This window comes from Polypterus senegalus, chromosome 2 (assembly GCF_016835505.1).
Source record: "Polypterus senegalus isolate Bchr_013 chromosome 2, ASM1683550v1, whole genome shotgun sequence".
NCBI lineage: Eukaryota > Metazoa > Chordata > Cladistia > Polypteriformes > Polypteridae > Polypterus > Polypterus senegalus.
Window position 1 is genome coordinate 160,137,974 of NC_053155.1, and position 20,865 is coordinate 160,158,838.

A 20,865-nucleotide genomic window follows, 5' to 3' on the forward strand; every position below is an offset into this window, starting at 1 on the left:
CATCAACAACATTTGCTCAGACTACTTTAAACTAGAACGTGGCACTAGACAAGGATGCCCTTGTCACCGCTGCTGTTTGCATTGCCATTGAACCACTGGCAATACATTGTCGAAATACTGATCAGATAAAGGGGATTAGCAGAGAAGGACTGGAACAGAAAATCTCATTATATGCAGATGATATGGTACTGTATATATCGGACCCAGAAAATGTGCCTGCAGTCTTAGCAGCACTCACAGAATTTCAAAAGATCTCTGGTCTCAGAATTAATCTGAATAAAAGTGTACTCTTTCCAGTGAATTCTCAAGCATATAATATTAGATTAGATACCCTACCTTTTATCATTGCAGAACAGTTTAAATACCTAGGGTAAACATAAAGCTCTTTATCAACAAAATTTCACGCCTGCATGGAAAAAATTAAACAAGACTTGCATAGATGGTCAAGTCTTCATCTCACACTAGCTGGAAGAATTAACACTGTTAAGATGAATATTCTTCCTAAGCTCCTTTTTATTTCAAAACATCCAATATACATTAATAAATCATTCTTTAAGCAATTAGATTCAACAATAACCTCATTTATTTGGAATTCAAAACATCCACGCATCAAAAGAGCGACCCTACAAAGACAAAAGGCAGAAGCATGGCTCTACCTAACTTCCAGTTTTATTACTGGGCAGCAAATATACAGGCGATAAGAACCTGGACACAAATAGAAGAACATACACAGGCTTGGACGCAATAGAAGTAAAATCCTGCAGTACTTCTTTGTATTCCTTGCTCTGTGCTCCAATAAACACACGTTATCGGCAATATACTAATAACCCAATTGTGCTCCACTCACTTAGAATCTGGAACCAATGTAGAAAGCATTTTAAGACGGAGAAGCTTCTATCTGTGGCACCTCTGCAAGAGAACCACCTCTTTCAACCTTCACAAACATATGCAGTTTTAATATCTGGAAAAATTTGGAATTAACTTGCTTAGAGATCTTTATATAGACAACGCCTTTGCATCCTATGAACAATTACATTCCAAATTTAACATTCCAGCTACACATTTCTTTCACTATCTTCAAATCAGGAACTTTGTTAAACAGAACCTTCCAGATTTTCCTCATCTTGCACCCTCATCCATGCTGGAAAAATATTGCTCAATCTCAAGGACTTAGACTCCATCTCTACAATATATAAAATCATTTTACAATCCCTCCTTTCAAAGATCCAAGAGGACACTGGGAAAAAGATCTCTCAATTAATATATCAGAAAAGGAGTGGAAAGTAGCAATGCAGAGAATTCACTCGAGCTCCATATGCGCAAAGCATACAATTATACAACTCAAAATTATATATCGAGCACATCTGTCTCGACTAAAACTCTCAAAATGTTTCCAGGGTATGATCCAACCTGCAAACGCTGCAACCAAGTCCCAGCCTCACTGGGTCACAGGTTCTGGGCCTGCACCAAATTAACATTATTCTGGACAAAAATTTTTAATTAACTTTCAGACAGCCTCCCTCCTAACCTATTAACAGCTGTGTTTGGGGTTCTTCCAGAGGGGTTTAAGTTGGAGAAAGACAAACAAATTGTGATTGCATTCACTACACTTTGGCACGCAGACTTATTCTGATAAACTGGAAGAACCCAAACTCTCCTCTTTTAAGTCAGTGGGAAACCGATGTGTTATATTATTTGAAATTGGAAAAAATCAAATACTCAGTTAGAGGATCCGTACAGACTTTTTTCAAAACATGGCAGGATCTAATCAGTAATATTTTAAAATTAGCTCATAAAGCACAGAGAATTTATTAATTTAGTTACGTTTATAAGCCTTAAATTTCACGCTGTTTGGCTTGCTCTCTCTCTCAGGGTGGGGATCGATCTGTTCTTAACTTAATTTTTCTTTTTGTAAAAATTTGATTGCTTTGTATGGATTTCAATAAAATTAATAAAGAAAAATAAAAAAGAAATCTGTACATAGACGTCTTTGCATCCTACGAACAATTACCTTCCAAATGTAACTTTCCAGCAACACATCTTCAAATTAGAACCTTTGTTAAACAAAGTTCCTGTGATGGGAAACTGTCAATAGCATCCAAAAGTAATGATGTGGTACATAAATTAATACTATACATAACTCTACCAAAGTCAGCAGACATCTGCTGTACAGTATGATGCAAAAAAATCAAGGCCAAAAAAAAAAGAAATAAAATAATTTATTCTCAAAAATTACCAAAGCCAGCAGTAACAAATATTTGCATATTGTGCTGTTCCATATTAATGAATTACAGATTTGCAGTGTGTTAAATGAGGATACCTGATGTAAAAGTACAGTAAAATATGTTGCAGAGTAGAAATCTAAAGGGATACTTTAGTTTTGGCGCTGCAAAAACGGATCTATTATTCATTTACTATAATGTAACAAGACCATAACATTGGGTCTTCATAACACAAACCATCTGTAGAGTGTTTATTCATCTCTGCAATGTAATCTACCAATAAAACTTTACTTTGGAGTGGTCTGAGGTGGTTTAACGGAGATACATTCCTCTTGATATTATATTTATTTGATACATTTTATATTTAGTATAACACCTGCGAATCCTTCATATTAACAACTCATTTAACCATCATGTCAACATGCCACAGTGCACAGAGATGAATAACATACCTGCTGATGTTTTATATGTGTTATGAAGACCAACAGAAGCCTTTGATAAGGTCATGTTACATAAGAGTAAATGAGTAATGGATGCATTTTTACAGTACCTAAACTAAAGTCTTACCAAATAATCAAAAGTGTTAACATTTTAAAAACAGTTTATAATGACATTGGAAAAGCAATTAGATAATTTACATAAAAAATAATCAATTTTATAAGAATTGCAGAAAATCATTTATTATGTATAGTAACTGTACAGAATACATATTGCTATATTAAGAAAGCCATACTAGAAAAATTCTGTTCTGTCTAGAGTTAATTACATTTATGCATATCATAATTTAACATTTTAATATGACTCATGAAAATAAACAGAAAGATTTGCCACAGCCATATTCATTTAAAAGCTACATACATAATACAAAATATGATTCAACAACGGTAATAATTTGGTCCATTTATATATTTTACAAATTATTGGAGTATTTATGCTGATACACACACTCCATAGTTTAATTTATAGTCAAAACACATTTTTCTGCACTTTTCACAGTGTAGTTGGTCAGATAGTTTTAAGGTTTGACTTGTTTATAAATATTACATTAAAGCTTAGTAGTGTTTTATTTATTACAGAAATTTAGACATTCAATTCCCATGTGTAAAAAATTAAAGTAAAAAATAAATACCCAAATTAAAAGTATAATGAATGTCAGCTGTTGAATCCTGGCCCAAGTGTCTGTCCATGTTATGTTTGAATGTTTTCCCCACGTATGCATTTATGTTCCCGCCATATGAAAAAAAGATATGCGAGTTACATTAATTGGCAACTATAAACTGGCCTATTGAGAGTTGGTGACCCCTGCAATACACTAACGCCCCATCGGCTAGTTACTGCATTTCCTGTCTCTTTCTGATGTTTACAGGTGCCCGATCTTTAATTAATCTGTCTCTTCTTATTGCTTGCCGCTCAACTTCTTTTTTACATTTTTTTTTTTTTTTTTAGGAAACTGGGTTTTTTCTTTTACCTTTCACTAAGATCTGTCCACAGTACTTTCAGTGACTTCCTATTCTTTCCACTTCCTTCACATCCATTCTACAAATTGTCTAATTCATGGTCCTCTTCTCAAAACTGGAGTCAGCTCTGTATGCTCATTTATGCAATGCATCAATCATCTGCATAATCATCCTGGCAACATAATCTTTATTCTATGCCCCCTCTTTTCTGGAAAGACATTTTCAAGAATATCTCATTAATGGCTAAGAACTGTAATGTTCTAAATATTAATTGTAACATTTGTTCATACTCTTTACCCTATGCCTTACAGGTGCTTTACCATGGATCTGATAACTGATCCTCCTACTTTTTTTTTACCCTTGCCAGGAAAATGCTTCTGCTATTTTTTTTAACATATATACTCTAGGAGTATTCCTAATTTTCTAATTTTTGGAATTCTATCGATAACTTTCTTTCTACTATTTTATGTAACATTATCCTCGTTCTCCAATTGGACCTCTCTTCTACTTCTCTTACTTACATTAAAGAGAGGTGGTTTTGTCTAGACTTGACTGCAGTAAAGATGACCATGGCCATTCAGATATACTCCCCTTCAGCTTTTGAAAATCATCATTTTTAAGCTTGTTTTTTCTTTAGCTTTTAGTGATGAGGACTAATAACTCATTCGATTTCATATTGCCATTTGGAATACTATGATCCAGCCACTCCAGAGGCAGTTGGCCTGTGATCTTCATTCATAACCTTTCCATTAATCTTTCAATACCTCTGGGGACTGCCATGCGGACCCATTACCACGCATTTATTAGCTTATATAATTTAATTAAATTAATTACCCCAATGAGTATTACTTTAAGGTAGGTGAGGGGCAGGCACCACTGGGGGTGCGATTTGTTTTTATACTTAATTTCCTTATTATTTGCCTAAACCTCTAGCTATAGTTCTCAAAATTTCAGTTAATTCACCTCTGATTTTTTCTGTGTAGTTGGAAGAGAAACAAATGTGACTTAACCGAAATATGAAAGTGACAGCAATGCAAAGAAAGATGCTGCATCAGAGAAATATTTATATTGCTTATTTGAAAAAAGAGGTAGTAATTGTCCATAAACACGAGTTGATTAAAAAGTTGGGAAAAATGACATTATGGATATACCAAAACAAATGAAGTAGTGGATCTCATACAATTTTCCTTTTGTATCCAATTCTGCAAGAATATACCTCAGCTACCAGTTTTGAAAACATAAGGATGAATATATGAAAAATTTAGTTAAAAAAAAAATTCAGTCATCTGTTACAGCTACAAATTTGTTCAACTTTGGCCCTTATCACCAAAGTGAGGTTGTCAGTCCATAAGTTACACAAGCACAACATTCAAACATCATTGCTGTCTATTAATTTGGAAGAGTTTACAAATTCATTTTCAAAGCTCTGGAACTCTACAACATTATAACTGGATTAATATAATACAAAGGGAGAACATTTGGAGCCGGTGTAAGTCCTTGTTGAAGTACTGCATGATGTGGCATTATTTTCTAGGGGGTCTGAACAATCTAGATGAAAACAGGCGATTCAGCCCAACAAAGCTAGCCAGTCATATCCATTTATTTCTTCCAAAATAACATGAAGTTTTGAAAGTCCCTAAAATCTTATTGTCTAAGACACTACTTGGTAGCTTATTCCAAGTGTCTATCATTCTTTGTGCAAAGAATAACTTTCTAATGTTTGTGAGAAATTTACCCTTAACATGTTTACAACTGTTTCCCTGTGTTCCTAATGAACTCATTTTAAAATAACAGTCTCGATCCACTGTACTAATTCCCATCATAATTTTAAACACTTCATGTCACCTCTTAATCTTATTTTGCTTAAACTGTATAGGCTCAGCTATTTTAATCTTTCTTCATAATTCAACCTCTGTAGCCCTGGAATCAACCCACTTGCTCTTCTCTGGACCTTTTCTGGTGCTGCTATGTCCTTTTTGTAGCCTGGAGACCAAAACTGCACACAGTACTCCAGATGAAGCCTCACCAGTTGTGATCCAACATTTGCGTGATAGACATATGCTCGCCGTCAAAATAGTGCCGATTAAAACGCGTCGTCAAAATCGCGAAAATTTTATTAAATATGAATTACTAGTTTAAAGCATATATAATAATGTATATTTTAAAAGTCAATATTATGAGACGCGGCATGCCATCAGCATGGCACGCAGATAGTCCTTAAGATCACACCCTGCATATGTAGGAAGAATTGCAGCAAGGGCGTCCCACTCTTATATACTCTTGGCCTCTCTCACGATTTTGTCATGGAGATTCTGTCGCCGCGCATTTGTAGAAAACCAGTTAGCGGTTTGTCGGCGCTCATTTGTCCGTCGCGGTTTTGTCGGGGCGCATATGTCTATTGCGCTTTTGTCGGTGAACCTCAACTAGTGCATTATAAAGCGTGAGCAGAACCTCCATGGACTTGTACTCCACACATCATGCTATATAACCTAACATTCTGTTTGCCTTCTTAAAAGCTTCTGAACACATCACTACATAATATAATCTAGAGATCTGCAGGCTTTTCTTATGTTGGCTAATGTTGGTGTTCACCCTCAAAATAGAAAATAGCCAAAATAGGAACCATGACAAGAGTAGAAAGACAGGAACCACTGCTCATTAATAAAAAAACATTAAATGTCTACCTCATGTTTGGAAAAAGTGTAAGAAGATCATCATCAACAGTCCTGAAACTTTCTTAATTTACAAGATTAAATAAATCAAAAGTAGATCTTTTAGCCAAAACAGACCTACAGTGCATCCGGAAAGTATTCATAGCTCATCACTTTTTCCACATTTTGTTATGTAACAGCCTTATTCCAAAATGGATTAAATTCTTTTTTTTCCTCAGAATTCTACACACAACACCTCATAATGACAACATGAAAAAAGTTTACTTGAGGTTTTTGCAAATTTATTAAAAATAAAAAAAACTGAGAAATCACATGTACATAAGTATTGCTCAAAATTGAGCTCAGGTGCATCCCGTTTCCCCTGATCATCCTTGAGATGTTTCTGCAGCTTAATTGGACTCCACCTGTGGTAAATTCAGTTGATTGGACATGATTTGGAAAGGCACACACCTGTCTATATAAAGGTCCCACAGTTGACAGTTCATGTCAGAGCACAAACCAAGCATGAAGTCAAAGGAATTGTCTGTAGACCTCCGAGACATGATTGTCTCGAGGCACAAATCTAGGGAAGGTTATAGAAAAAATTCTGCTGCTTTGAAGGTCCCAATGAACACAGTGGCCTCCATCATCTTCCATCTTCCTAGAGCTGGCCGGCCATCAGGCCAACAGATCAGGGGAGAAGGGCCTTAGTCAGGGAGGTGACCAAAAACCCGATGGTCACTCTGTCAGAGCTCTCTGTGGATAGAGGAGAACCTTCCAGAAGGACAACCATCTCTACAGTAATCCACCAATCAGGCATGTATGGTAGAGTGGCCAGACGGAAGCCACTCCTTAGTAAAAGGCACATGGTAGGCCGCCTGGAGTTTGCCAAAAGGCACCTGAAGGACTCTCAGACCATGAGAAACAAACGTCTCTAGTCTGATGAGACAAAGATTGAACTCTTAGTTGTGAATGTCAGGTGTCACATTTGGAGGAAACCAGGCACTGCTCATCACCAGGCCAATACCATCCATACAGTGAAGCATGGTAGTGGCAGCATCATGCTGTGGGGATGTTTTTCAGTGGCAGGAATTGGGAGACTAGTCAGGATAAAGGGAAATATGAATGCAGCAATGTACAGAGACATCCTGGATGAAAACCTGCTCCAGAGCGCTCTTGATCTCAGACTGGGGCGACGGTTCATATTTCAGAAGGACAACGACCCTAAGCACACAGCCAAGATATCAAAGGAGTGGCTTCAGGACAACTCTGTGAATGTCCTTGAGCGGCCCAGCCAGAGCTCAGACTTGAATCCGATTGAACATCTCTGGAGAGATCTTAAAATGGCTGTGCACCGACGCTTCCCATCCAACCTGATGGAGCTTGAGAGGTGCTGTAAAGATGAATGGGCGAAACTAACCAAGGATAGGTGTGCCAAGCTTGTGGCATTATATTCACAAAGACTTGAGGCTGCAATTGCTGCCAAAGGTACATCGGCAAAGTATTGAGCAAAGGCTGTGAATACTTATGTACATGTGATTTCTCAGTTTTTTATTTTTAATAAATTTGCAAAATCCTCAAGTAAACTTTTTTCACGTTGTCATTATGGGGTATTGTGTGTAGAATTCTGAGGAAAAAAATGAATTTAATCCATTTTGGAATAAGACTGTAACATAACAAAATGTGGAAAAGTGTTGCACTGTGAATACTTTCTGGATGCACTGTACTTTGTGTTAAAAGCTATGATTTCATTCCATAATAAAAACCTCAGACCAGTGATACAGCATGTTGGTATTAATGTCATGTTTAGAAAATTCTTTGTTGGACCAAGACTTGGTCAATTTGCCATTACTGAATGAAGAAAAATGTTCTGCCACTGTATATCAGATGTGAGCAGAGACTGAATAGCAGTGAGGTGACGTAAACCTAAACCAAAATTGCTAAAGACAAATATAAATGAGTTTACAAATTACTTTGTCAAAGTCTGAACCGGAAACGCTTTTAAGATATTAGGTTAGAAAATAAAACTAGTCGTTACTTGTTTGAAAAAAATCTACAAATGTTACTGAGTTAAGTTCTGGAGGAACGATAAAGCCAAAAAGTTTCCAAAGTGCTGCAAGAGTCTGATCATTATCTACGGGCAAAGTGTGTTATTTTAAGGTTCCTTTATCTCAAGTTAAGTTTTGGCTAAAGTATCTGACTTGTGTTCACTGTGAAAAATGCCAGAAAACCCGGATAAAAAGGGTTTTTCATTGCATTATTAGTTATAAATTAAGTGGATACATATTCCTTTTTCCCCCAAACACATTATACATTATCTCTACTATTCACTTGTCAAAAACAGTTCTCAAACAGTCAGTTACTGTTAATGTTCTTAAGTGTCTAACTGACTAAATGGGTATAAGAAGTAACTGATGTCACTGTTGAAACTCAAAGACTGCTAAACAAATATGTTAATTCGGTAGTGGAAGTCTACCAGCTAATGTTGAAAAACTTAAGTACATTACATACAATATAACTTGTCCAACCTTTAATAGTTAATATACTGTAATTCATGTTTACAAAGGCATAAAAGTGTAGCACTAAATAGCTGGGCAAAATAAAATGACTAGGTTTAACAGCAAGGGGTTTTCCACCCAAATAAGCATCTTACTATAGAAAAGATCATAAGAGACAGAAATAATCTAAGAACAAATGAGATTTCAACCTGTTCAAAGGCAGAGCTTGAGTAGTTTTCATTTTTTCCCCTTTCCTCTGTCCTGCAGTCTTTCTAACCAAACAAATATTACAGTATCTTATTTAAGGGGCTAGGCCAGAAAAGACTAAAATGCTAAAAGTGAAAAATAATTTAGGAACAAACAATAGACTTTAACCTCTGGTAACCTGTTCAAAAGTAGGCTTCAGAAGGTCTCATTTCTTTTTTTTTTCTTTCTTCTGTCCTGCAGTCTAAGACAAGAAAACACAACATAAAACTAAGCCACTGGAATTGATTTTCTGTGAACAAAAAGTAAATAAAAAATAAAAAAATACAATTATGGAAAATATCAATCTGGTTTAAAGTACTGCACCACAGGTTCACACTATACAACAGACCTACCCTGTCATATTATATCTTAAAGGAAAGCTTTTAACTTTTTCAAATTCCTTGGTTTACAGATATTAGACAATTTTTGACTAACCCACAAAAGTTAGATATCATAAGATAAGAGAGAAAACAGTGCACTTTACTATATGGTGAGCATGAGGAAAAGTGGCAATACTCTATATAATAGCATGTATTTCACAAATTTTTCACAAAAAGCATTTCACTATAAAAAGCATTCTGTTATGGTGTAATCAATATTTGGCATGTAAAACAAAAATATATACAGTGGGATGCAAAAGTTTGGGCAACCTTGTTAATAGTCATTATTTTCCTGTATAAATCGTTGGTTGTTACGATAAAAAATGTCAGTTAAATATATCATATAGGAGACACACACAGTGATATTTGAGAAGTGAAATGAAGTTTATTGGATTTACAGAAAGTGTGCAATAATTGTTCAAACAAAATCATTTGTCATTTTATTGATTCCAAAACCTTTAGAACTAATTATTGGAACTCAAATTGGCTTGGTAAGCTCAGTGACCCCTGACCTACATACACAGGTGAATCCTATAATGAGAAAGAGTATTTAAGGGGGTCAATTGTAAGTTTCCCTCCTCCTTTAATTTTCTCTGAAGAGTAGCAACATGGGGGTCACAAAACAACTCTCAAATGACCTAAAGACAAAGATTGTTCACCATCATGGTTTAGGGGAAGGATGCAGAAAGCTGTCCCAGAGATTTAAGCTGTCTGTTTCCACAGTTAGGAACATATTGAGGAAATGGAAGACCACAGGCTCAGTTCAAGTTAAGGCTTGAAATGGCAGACCAAGAAAGATTTCAGATAGACAGAAGCGAATGGTGAGAACAGTCAGAGTCAACCCACAGACCAGCACCAAAGACCTACAACATCATCTTGCAGCAGATGGAGTCACTGTGCATCGTTCAACCATTCGGCGCACTTTACACAAGGAGATGCTGTATGCGAGAGTGATGCAGAGGAAGCCTTTTCTCCACCCACAGCACAAACAGAGCTGCTTGAGGTATGCTCAAGCACATTTGGACAAGCCAGCTTCATTTTGGAATAAGGTGCTGTGGACTGATGAAACTAAAATTGAGTTATTTGGGCATAACAAGGGGCGTTATGCATGGAGGAAAAAGAACACAGCATTCCAAGAAAAACACCTGCTACCTAAAGTAAAATATGGTGGTGGTTCCATCATGCTGTGGGGCTGTGTGGCCAGTGCAGGGACTGGGAATCTTGTCAAAGTTGAGGGACGCATGGATTCCACTCAGTATCAGCAGATTCTGGAGACCAATTTCCAGGTATCGGTGACAAAGCTGAAGCTGCACTGGGGCTGGATCTTTCAAGACGACACGAAACACTGCTCAAAATCCACTAAGGCATTCATGCAGAGGAACAAGTACAACGTTCTGGAATGGCCATCTCAGTCCCCAGACCTGAATATAATTGAAAATCTGTGGTATAAGTTAAAGAGAGCTGTCCATGCTCGGAAGCCATCAAACCTGAATGAACTAGAGATGTTTTGTAAAGAGGAATGGTCCAAAATACCTTCAACCACAATCCAGACTCTCATTGGAACCTACAGGAAGCGTTTATAGAGGCTGTAATTTCTGCAAAAGGTTGATCTACTAAATATTGATTTCATTTCTTTTTTGTGGTGCCCAAATTTATACACCTGCCTGATTTTGTTTGAACAATTATTGCACACTTTCTGTAAATCCAATAAACTTCATTTCACTTCTCAAATATCACTGTGTGTGTCTCCTATATGATATATTTAACTGACATTTTTTATCGTAACAACCAACGATTTATACAGGAAAATAATGATTATTAACAAGGTTGCCCAAACTTTTGCATCTCACTGTATTATGTGAATTATAATCAGTTGTACAGATCTATACACAACACTAGCAAATACAAGTATAGGCAATAATAAAGGGTTCTAACCACCAAAATATTCTCTCTTTTGTATAATGCCAATCACTATTCCCAGTATTAATCACTAGATAAGTAACTTTAAAATCAATTTTACTCTTTGGTCAATAACATCAATAACAGTTGTGCACCTTCATTGTCTATTATTCTATATATCAGAGTTGCTAAATGTAATGTTTAGCACTACACATATATATATTGCATATCTTGGTACAATTTAAATTACCTTTTAAATTTGCACTTTTGCTATAACAACATGTCAGGCGTACTTCCATATAATGCATATCCATCACAAATAAATGCTCATCCATTGTATAATTATTTAAGCCTATGGGATACATACTGATATTTCTAGCATTGAGTTCATGTATATAACAGAGCTATTAATTACAAGAATGTTCAGCATCCGACAACATTTTCCTGATGTTTATTAAACTGAGAAACACAGTATCTGAATAATTACATTTTTCAATTAACTGCAAATGCAGAGAATACTAAAGAGAAATTATACAGCACTATGTTTTTGTGTCAGTTTTGAGATTCTTTAAAATGTCAGTTTATCTATAGGGAAACAAAAGTTTTTCTTTTTCCATGTGCTAGAATAATTTTACTCTGAACTGAAATACCATAATATTAAAAGGTAATCAAATTGGCCAGAGAGGAGAATATGTAAAGAGAGGAAAGATGTTTATTCGTAATACATTAGAGTATATTATGGTAGTTTAAAAAAAAAGTCTTATATCCTCAAAGAAAATAAAATGAAATTATTTCCATGCTGGAAAAGGGATTAAGGTTAGAAACACAATATTTTGTTTGTATAGATTTGTCAAGCTTACAGACACAACCTAATCAAGGATTTCTTAAGATTTTTCAATAGTCTTCAAACTATTCATTCTGAAAATAACAATTATTTACATTTTTCCTAGTTCAGATTATTTCCAGCCACAATTAAAATCATTCCAGTGTAGCAGTTTCGACAGAAACTGAAAGATCATATTGGACACTACAGAGCCTAAGAGCTTTAAGAATAAATCAGAATTTGTGTTTAAGTAAACTTAAAATAACCATTCTTACTCATTCTGATTTATAGTAGGCAAAAGATGAATGGGTAAAATGCCCCAAGCTGAAGGGAATGTGGCCCAGAGGTATGGCTTAAAACGACTTGGTTGAAGATGCTGAAATGTAAGGGTCACAAATTCCCAGGATTATAGGGAGTAGAGGAAACCAATTTGGAGGGAAGTGGATAACCAGGATAAACTTGAAAAATTGGCCACTAAACTAGATGATTTACTCTTAAATTCCACAATGAATTTCTGCATTTTACTTACAAATTTACAACCCAGTATTTTTAAAGTGAAAATGAACAGCACACATTAGTTATGTGGTAAGAAATATTAGTGGTAACTAGCTGTATGCTACAAACTTCAAATTAGCTGTTATCTGTTGTTTTTAAAAGTTGTATGAGGATGTACAATCCATGACTTCAGCACTACACAGAATGTACACTGTATCATTATTTAAATGTGCATTGGGCAGACATGCAGATATTGCAAAATCAGCTGAGGAAAACAATGCATCCACTGATTCACCAGTGGCACACATGGATTTAATGTAAGACGACAGATTACAAGATGATACAAAATAAAAAAAAAACCCACACCACAACAGATGAATAGAAACAAAAACAATCCTTTATTCAATAAAAAAAAAAAAACACATCAATTTAACTTTTCTTAGATTTTGCTTTTGGGGCTAAAGAATGCCGAAAGGGTTTTCATTCCTGTCTTGTCCACTTTAGCAAGAGCTTTCTGAGCAGGTGTCATCTTTTTGGTAGGCTATTTGGAAGAAAAAAAAAAATGTTTAATGATTTCTTTTAAGTAAATGTATTTTAGTATATTATAATCAACAGTCATACTATCATAACACCGTTCTATAAATAAAAAATTAAACATGTTGGGATTTAAACATTCATTAATTTACAGATAAATTAAAAAAGTGTTATATATGCTACGTTATTTGATGTAAAATATTGAAGTACGATAAATCACTTTAAAAAATGATGCCGACTGGTGTCAATGCTTTATTTGAAGCACAGCTACAAGCAAATGTTCGACATTCAGTAAGTATATTACAACATTTATGCATTACTTGTTAAGCACGAGACAATGCAATCAACCCATGATACAATACATATTGTGATACAGTACAATATTACCATGACATGAAAATATTTATTTTATTTTATTTATACTTATTATTATATATTCATAAATCAAACACTACACAATAAATTCAAAACAGTGCACACTTAAATACATTTAACAATTTTTTGCATGCTTCCTTTTTGTTAAAATAAAATCTTAAATATTGACATAAAAGGTTTGCATCACATATTTCATGTTGATAAGCCCAAACAACTAAGAATTTCACTGTACTCTGTACAGTGATAATGAGCCTATAAACCTATAATTTAAAGTTACTGAAGTCTAAACAGTCTATATTTAAACTGACATTTTTGTTTTCTGAGTTAACATCATTTCAATAACGACTCTTCTTTTATTTCATGCTTGAATACCTTTCTGATCCATTAGTTATGACTCCTGATTGGATCAACGAATAAATAAAATTATATTTCATTTTAAGAAAAATTTGTACATAAACACAATGCATGAAGCCGAGACACTGCTGTAACAATAGCCCCTGCAGTTGAAAACACTCACACACATGGGTACACACGTAGCAGGGACAGATATATGATGTGAGCAGAAAAAACAAGCCTTGGGAATTTCCAAGCTTTATCTCTCAACAGTGCTAGAAAACTGCTGTTGAAAGCAATGCAAGACTCACTGCTGTATAATTCTTATTTACTGTTGTCTACAATTATTTCAAATCAGTGAAAGGTGTATTGATGTCTGGAGTCATTCTGGAGTGTCCATTTGGTAATTTAAGGGTGGCATTTTCATGGAGCAGTATGTTCCAATACTACAAAATAACACCACCAATAAACCATAAACCCTTGACACGTTTTAGAAAATCATTGCACAATGGGGAAATACTGAAGGACTGTGAAATGGCAAATATTATCCCATTATATAAAAAGGGAGACTGGGCAGATCCAAGCAACTATAGCTAGAAAGCTTAACGTGCATCACAGGAAAATTAATGGAAAGAATTATTAAGAATATGATTGAGCAGCACATGGCAAGTACAGGAGTTTTGGGTTCAGAAGAGGGAGATCATGATTTACTAACATGCTGGAATTCTACAAGGAAGCAAAAAAAGGATATGATCAAAGTGGAGCTTATGATATTTATTTACCTGGGCTTTCAGAAAGAATTTGATAAGGATGAGAGGTTGAGCATCAAACTAAAAGAAGTGGGAGTTCAGGACGATGTTTTTAGATGGGTGCAGAATTGGCTCAGACATAGAAAGCAGAGAGTGATGGTGCGAGGAACCTTACCAGAATCAGCTGATGTTAAGAGTGGTGTTCAACAGTGCTATTTTTATTATATATAAATAAATTGGATAGGAATATAAGTAACATGCTGAATAATTTACAGATAACAAGACATATGAATTTGCAGATATTTTGGAATCCATTAACTCATTACTTTGTAGCAGATAAAGTTTAATGTCAGTAAAGGTAAAGTATTACATATAGAAAGTAAAAATGTTATGTTTGAATACACAATGGGGGTCTGAAAATGAAGAAGGATGAAGGAGCTGTATTGGACTCTATGCTATCATCTTTCAGACTGTGTTCAGGAGCCATTAAGTAGGCTTTCAGAATGTTAGGTTATATAGCATGAGATGTATTGTACATGTCCAAAAAGGTTATGCTCAAGCTTTATAATGCAGTGGTGAGGCTTTATCTGGAGTACTGTGTGTAGTTTTGGTCTCCAGGCTACAAAAAGGACATAGAAGCACTAGAAAAGGTCTAGAGAAAAGTGACTAGGCTCATTCCAGGGCCACAGGGGATGAATTATGAAGAATGAAAAGAACTGAGCCTTTTCAGTTTAAGTAAAAGAAGATTAAGAGGTGACATGATTTAAGTGCTTACAATTATGAAGGGAATTATTACAGTGGGTTGAGACTGTTATTTTAAAATTACTTCATCAAGGACAAGGACACATTTGGAAACGTAAGGGTAAAATTTGCCAAAATATTAGGAAATTTTTCTTTACTCAGAGAATCAGACACTTGGAATAAGTTACCAAATAGTGTGGTAGACAGTAAGACTTTACAAAACCAGACTTAATTTTTTTTTTTTTTTTTGAAGAATAGGACAGGCAAGTATTGTTGGGATGAATGGCCTGTTCTTGTCTAGATCGTTGTAATGTCAGTCAGTCAGTCATTATCCAACCCACTATATACTAACACAGGGTCACGGGGGATCTGCTGGAGCCAATCCCAGCTAGCACAGAGTGCAAGGCAGGAACAAACCCTGGGCAGGGGACCAGCCCACCACAGGGCACAACACACACACACTAGGGACATTTTGGGATTACCAATGCACCAAACCTGCATGTCTTTGGACTGTGGGAGGAAACTGGAGCACCTGGAGGAAACCCACGGAGACATGGGGAGAACATGCAAACTCCATGCAGGGAGGACCCAGGAAACAAACCCAGGTCTCCTTACTGTGAGGCAGCAGCACTACCACTGCACCACCGTGCTGTCCTTGTTGTAATGTTCTAAAGACAATTCATTATGAATCTTAAGAATTCCATATAGACTTCCTTATGTATAACTTGCCTTTAAAATTAAAAACATTCTCAGCTTTTAAAGTTTAAAATTGCACATAACATAAACCTCATTGCTTTTTCTACGGATCCAATCGGGTGTGCACTTTCAAGCTTGCGGTACAGGGACTGGTGTCATATTGTTGCTCATTTTATAGATTTTCACATATTGTGTTGCATTTACATCAATAATCTCCTTTTCTAGAATTTTGTTAATTTCTGGAATGTAATTAAGGTGTCACTCACTTGTGAAATGTCTGTTAAATGTCTCTTACGTTTACAATGTTCATATTTAGTTAAAAAAAGAAGGCACATTTTACCTTGCAGAACAAAGTGACTGCACAGAAGAATCTATCCATTTTTATTTTAAATAATGTATACTGCAAGACAGCTGGGGACTTAAACCATATTTATTGTTTTAACACAACGCAGAACTGGCAGATCTCTACATCCTAGAACAACTATTCAGATTTCCTTGTTGTTAGAAGACACAGTGAACACGACCTAAAACAACAGATATGCTGCTAAACACTGGGACAAGTTGTGCTTCACCTCATATGGTTACTTTACTGGCTATTCCTAAGTCACCCACATATCAACTTGAGGCCACCTACTCACAATGTTCTACCCAAACACGTGAATCATCAGGCTTACTGACTCCTGCCTTCTCGTCTGCTCCACAATGCATAGTACTTTTGCTTCTCCATACAGTGCCTGTCATCCACCTTAAGTCATCCTCACACAGATCGCACTTCACCATCACCCACTGCTGCTGGAAAACACTGGACCCCTTGACCATGGATGCCTGCTTTAATAGGCTACATTGTTGAGTGTCCTGCCCCTAGACCATCCTCTTAGAAAGCTGATGAACAGACGCGGCTCTTCTAGAGAGCAACCTGTCATTTAGAAGCATTGTCCTCCTGCAGTAACACTGTATGAACTTGGCTCCAACATGACTGAATGATGTTTCAGTCTGCTGATTGCTTCAATATTTTGTGTTTAAATTGTCTTAAAGCAAATATTAACTTTTTTTCCAAAATAATATATTATTTAATTATTTATTTAATATTTGGCTCATAGTTACTAGTATGCATTGTATGGTATGATGCCTGTATCACAATACTTATACGCAGGCAAAGTGTCGTCTCACGCCTAATTAAGGATGGGGGCTGCAAAATTGTTTGCCTCAGGTAGCAGCACCATTTAGCGCAACAGCTCTGTCTGAAGCATGTACTCTTACATTCGTGGCTTGAGAAAGCTGCAGTAACTGTAGCTTTAGGCCCCTAGGAGCATTTAAGTATATCTAGAGAACATTTCCAATATAATGATAAGTTTATGCATGATGGTCCCACTCAATTTTAAAAACAGGACTATAGTTACAGTGGTGCATCTATGAAACAATGCTCAGATGCAACTCATTAAAATAAGTGTACTTACAAAACACTTAACCTGTATTCTCTGTCCAATTTCACGTGCAGTAATGTCCACAGTATGAAGTACCCTGACAAATTTCATATTATCAAGCAGACGGTGACTATTGGTTCTGCATGTTATATCTTTTTTTTTTAATCCTCTGCTTTCAATAACAGACTTTTTGTTTGACTTAGTGTTTCATTACAGTCATGTGGAAACTATGCACAATACAAGGCACATTTTATATCTGCAGAATTCTTTATCGCAAAATTCAATAAAATTGTCTCATTTCTGTTAATGTATTTTTGATTGTGAATTGTACAACAAATTTCTAATGTAAATTTATTAAGACCACACATTTATCAATAGTTACACCAAAACTAATAGCCGGTCTACATCAGCTGTGACTAGATTAGTAGCTTCCTGAGCAGCTGTGTTAAAAATCTAATGCTTAATGTTATTAAATCAACAATCTTGACAGGCTGTGTCAAAAGAGAAGATGCATTTATACTGGGAATAACGATCTTTCCTATTGATATAGCTTTTTAATTCATATGTATACAATTTCCAGTTTGTCTTGCGTTTGCAAGGTCCATCAAGAAAGATCAAAGACTATCTTTTAAGATTGCTAGCATTAAAGAAACAAAGGTAACTAAAAAAAATGTGTATCAATCTGCATTATAGAAATTTTCTAACACTGATAGTATTTTTTTTTTTAAATATTCTACAACGTCAAGGATACAATACTGAGTATCCCTGCTTGTAGCAGAATTACTTTCTTCTGTTTCATATTGCAAATAATGCTAACACTTGCTTTTTATGTTCTGCAACTGATAAGACTTATTTCAAGAAAAAAAGACACTCGCTTTGCAGCCTCATTACATGAAGATTGTCACAAATTAATGGGTACTTTGTTGATAAGATAAACATATTAGTTAGAGCTACTAGATAGGAACACCTCCGAATTATTTTAAAAACAATCATTTATCTTAACTTTACAGGGTGAGTCAAAAGTATGTTAACACTAATGGTATTGCTATGTATAAACTTATATACATTTTTCGTGGACAATTTATGTGCCACATATGGTACATGTGTTGAACATGATGGCGAACAAGCTGAGACATTCCTGTAAATCATCTTGTGCGTATGAAATATGTTTTGTGAATAAATTGTTTCCGCAATTCAAATGTAAACATAATTTTGACTCACCCTGTATTTACACTATATCTTCACCTGTATTACCTATATTCACCTGTTGCTGATCTAGTTAAAGTATTTAACTCTGAAAAAATTTAGTAACTACTGACAGAAACCTTAAAATATAATTCTTGGAACATAATCATATTACTGTTCACATAATTAATTTGTTGCTCACACCTGGCATATGCCCAAAATTTTCCAAAAACTGCTTTCACAGTTACCATGAAAACATATTTACCCCTATCTAATTTCCTCTATTACTGCAATTTTCTGTTTTAGTGATAGCAATGACCTCCAAATAAAAGCACATGGAACAGGAGTGAGTCTTTCCAAGATTGGCTGGCTTCACAAAATTGTTTTAAGGGAATAATGTACTGTAAACTCAACCAGGAAGTTAAAGATTCCAAAAAATATCTAAAGGTCATTATCCGTGACTACACAATTTGAAAGACACTGGGCAAAAATGGATTTCAACAGAGAGTAGTAAAGGAAGAAGCCCCTTTGAATCAAGAACATCAAAAGAAATTGGATGATGTCCAACTTTTCTGGAAAAAGTCCCACTTTTGCCTCATTGAACAATCTGAAAGATATGATACAGCACTTCACAGTAATAAACAACACATTATCAGTCAAACATGGGGGGGAAGTTTGATAAATTTAGGTTTGCTTTGCTGTGCCAGCATATACTGTATATCACTTGCCATAACTGAAGGAACTGTCAATTCTGTTGTGTAACAGAAAATTCTTATGAACAACTTCTGATCATTTTTCCAGAAGCATCAGCTAAGCTAAAAAAATGCAGAAAAACCATGGAGCTAGTTGGTGCTGAATAACTTTATTCATTCAATAAATGAGTTTAAAACAACGGGTACATGTGTACTCAGATACCTTTTACCTAAAACGTGATTTTGCTTGAAAAGATTTAATGTCAAACGTGCAACAACTGAGGAAATCTGCAAAGGGGGCTGAAGTAAGTTTTCACATTCTGTTTCACCAAAAGGGTTTATGGATTCAAAAGTGGACAAGACGACAGCTAATGAGCTTTCAGAAGCAACACAATTGTTGTAATAACCACCACATGAAATCCCAGAATTAAATTACTTCTTTATTCAATATTTTACTAAATTCCTGTGTGAATCTTTGGTATTTCTTATACATGCATTCTATTGTGCACTCGCAGTCAGTGAAGAAGCACAGAATATTATAAAAGAGTTTTTTTTTTTGCACTCACCTTTGAATTTCTCTATGAATAACTCATACTAAAGACTAAAACATGTATATGCCGAATAGTGCATATTTATTTAAACTTAATAAATGGCACTTTAAACACATTAAAACATCCAATATGTAAATATTTATTAAACAATGCTACAACTTGACATAGGACAGCTGTTGTATATTTTACAAAAAGAAATGCTTATTCAACTTACATTATGAAACTACTGTTCAAAGCTAGAAATCATTTACCTTTTTTTTGTGATCATCATTATTGAATTTTGTGTAGTCTTCTCCAGCTTCAACAGGATTATCTGATAGCTTCCTTTTCTGTAATGCATAGTTTTGAAGTACTTGCATAAGTAATAAAATAGAGCACAAAAAATGAGGGCCAAAAAAAAACACATTAGAATTAACTTTTAAAGACCTCCCAGAATGTCATAAACGCATTATAATGCCACCCTAATTTCTGCAGTCACATATTTGTGATTTTAATTACAAATATCACATTTGTTAAATACATTTTTTTTTACTTCATTTCAACAAAATATATTACTTCAAAATACACTTTAACAAAACAAACTTTACCTCTGAAGACAACGTGCATATGGTTTCCTATGCCACTACTCTCAGAAGTATTTCTAAAAATAGTAAGGACTGTAGGTACAATGAACAGCACTTACTGAGCCCTTTTATTATTATTATTTATTTCATTTTTTTTAACTCTAGTTTTATCTTACTCATCATTACAAAGACTAGGTAATTGTAATATATCTTGGCTAAAATGGGGAACAAGGAAGCATCTTAATCTGAAAGTAATGGCAGCTTTCTAAAAGACCAGATTAATACAAATTACCCACAGTCAAGTTAACATGAGGTGACTTCTACCAGGGCACCTATTACTGCACCCTCTTA

General features: G+C 35.1%; 1 protein-coding gene across 3 annotated transcripts in view; it reads right to left on the minus strand.

Annotated features, from left to right (window-relative positions):
• Positions 1 to 13,048: 13,048 nt before the first annotated feature.
• Positions 13,049 to 20,865, minus strand: part of rnaseh2b (ribonuclease H2, subunit B) — a 112,743-nt gene continuing 104,926 nt past the window's right edge. For 2 of the 3 annotated variants that reach the window (XM_039744886.1, XM_039744885.1), the window contains exons 10-11: positions 20,203 to 20,280; positions 13,049 to 13,212 (exon numbers count right to left, since the gene is read on the minus strand). In XM_039744886.1, the coding sequence (XP_039600820.1) occupies positions 13,111 to 13,212; positions 20,203 to 20,280 (180 nt within the window). In that variant the 3' untranslated portion in view covers positions 13,049 to 13,110. Of the gene's footprint in view, positions 13,213 to 20,202; positions 20,304 to 20,865 lie in introns of all 3 variants that reach the window. The other variant, XM_039744888.1, reaches the window with a different exon arrangement.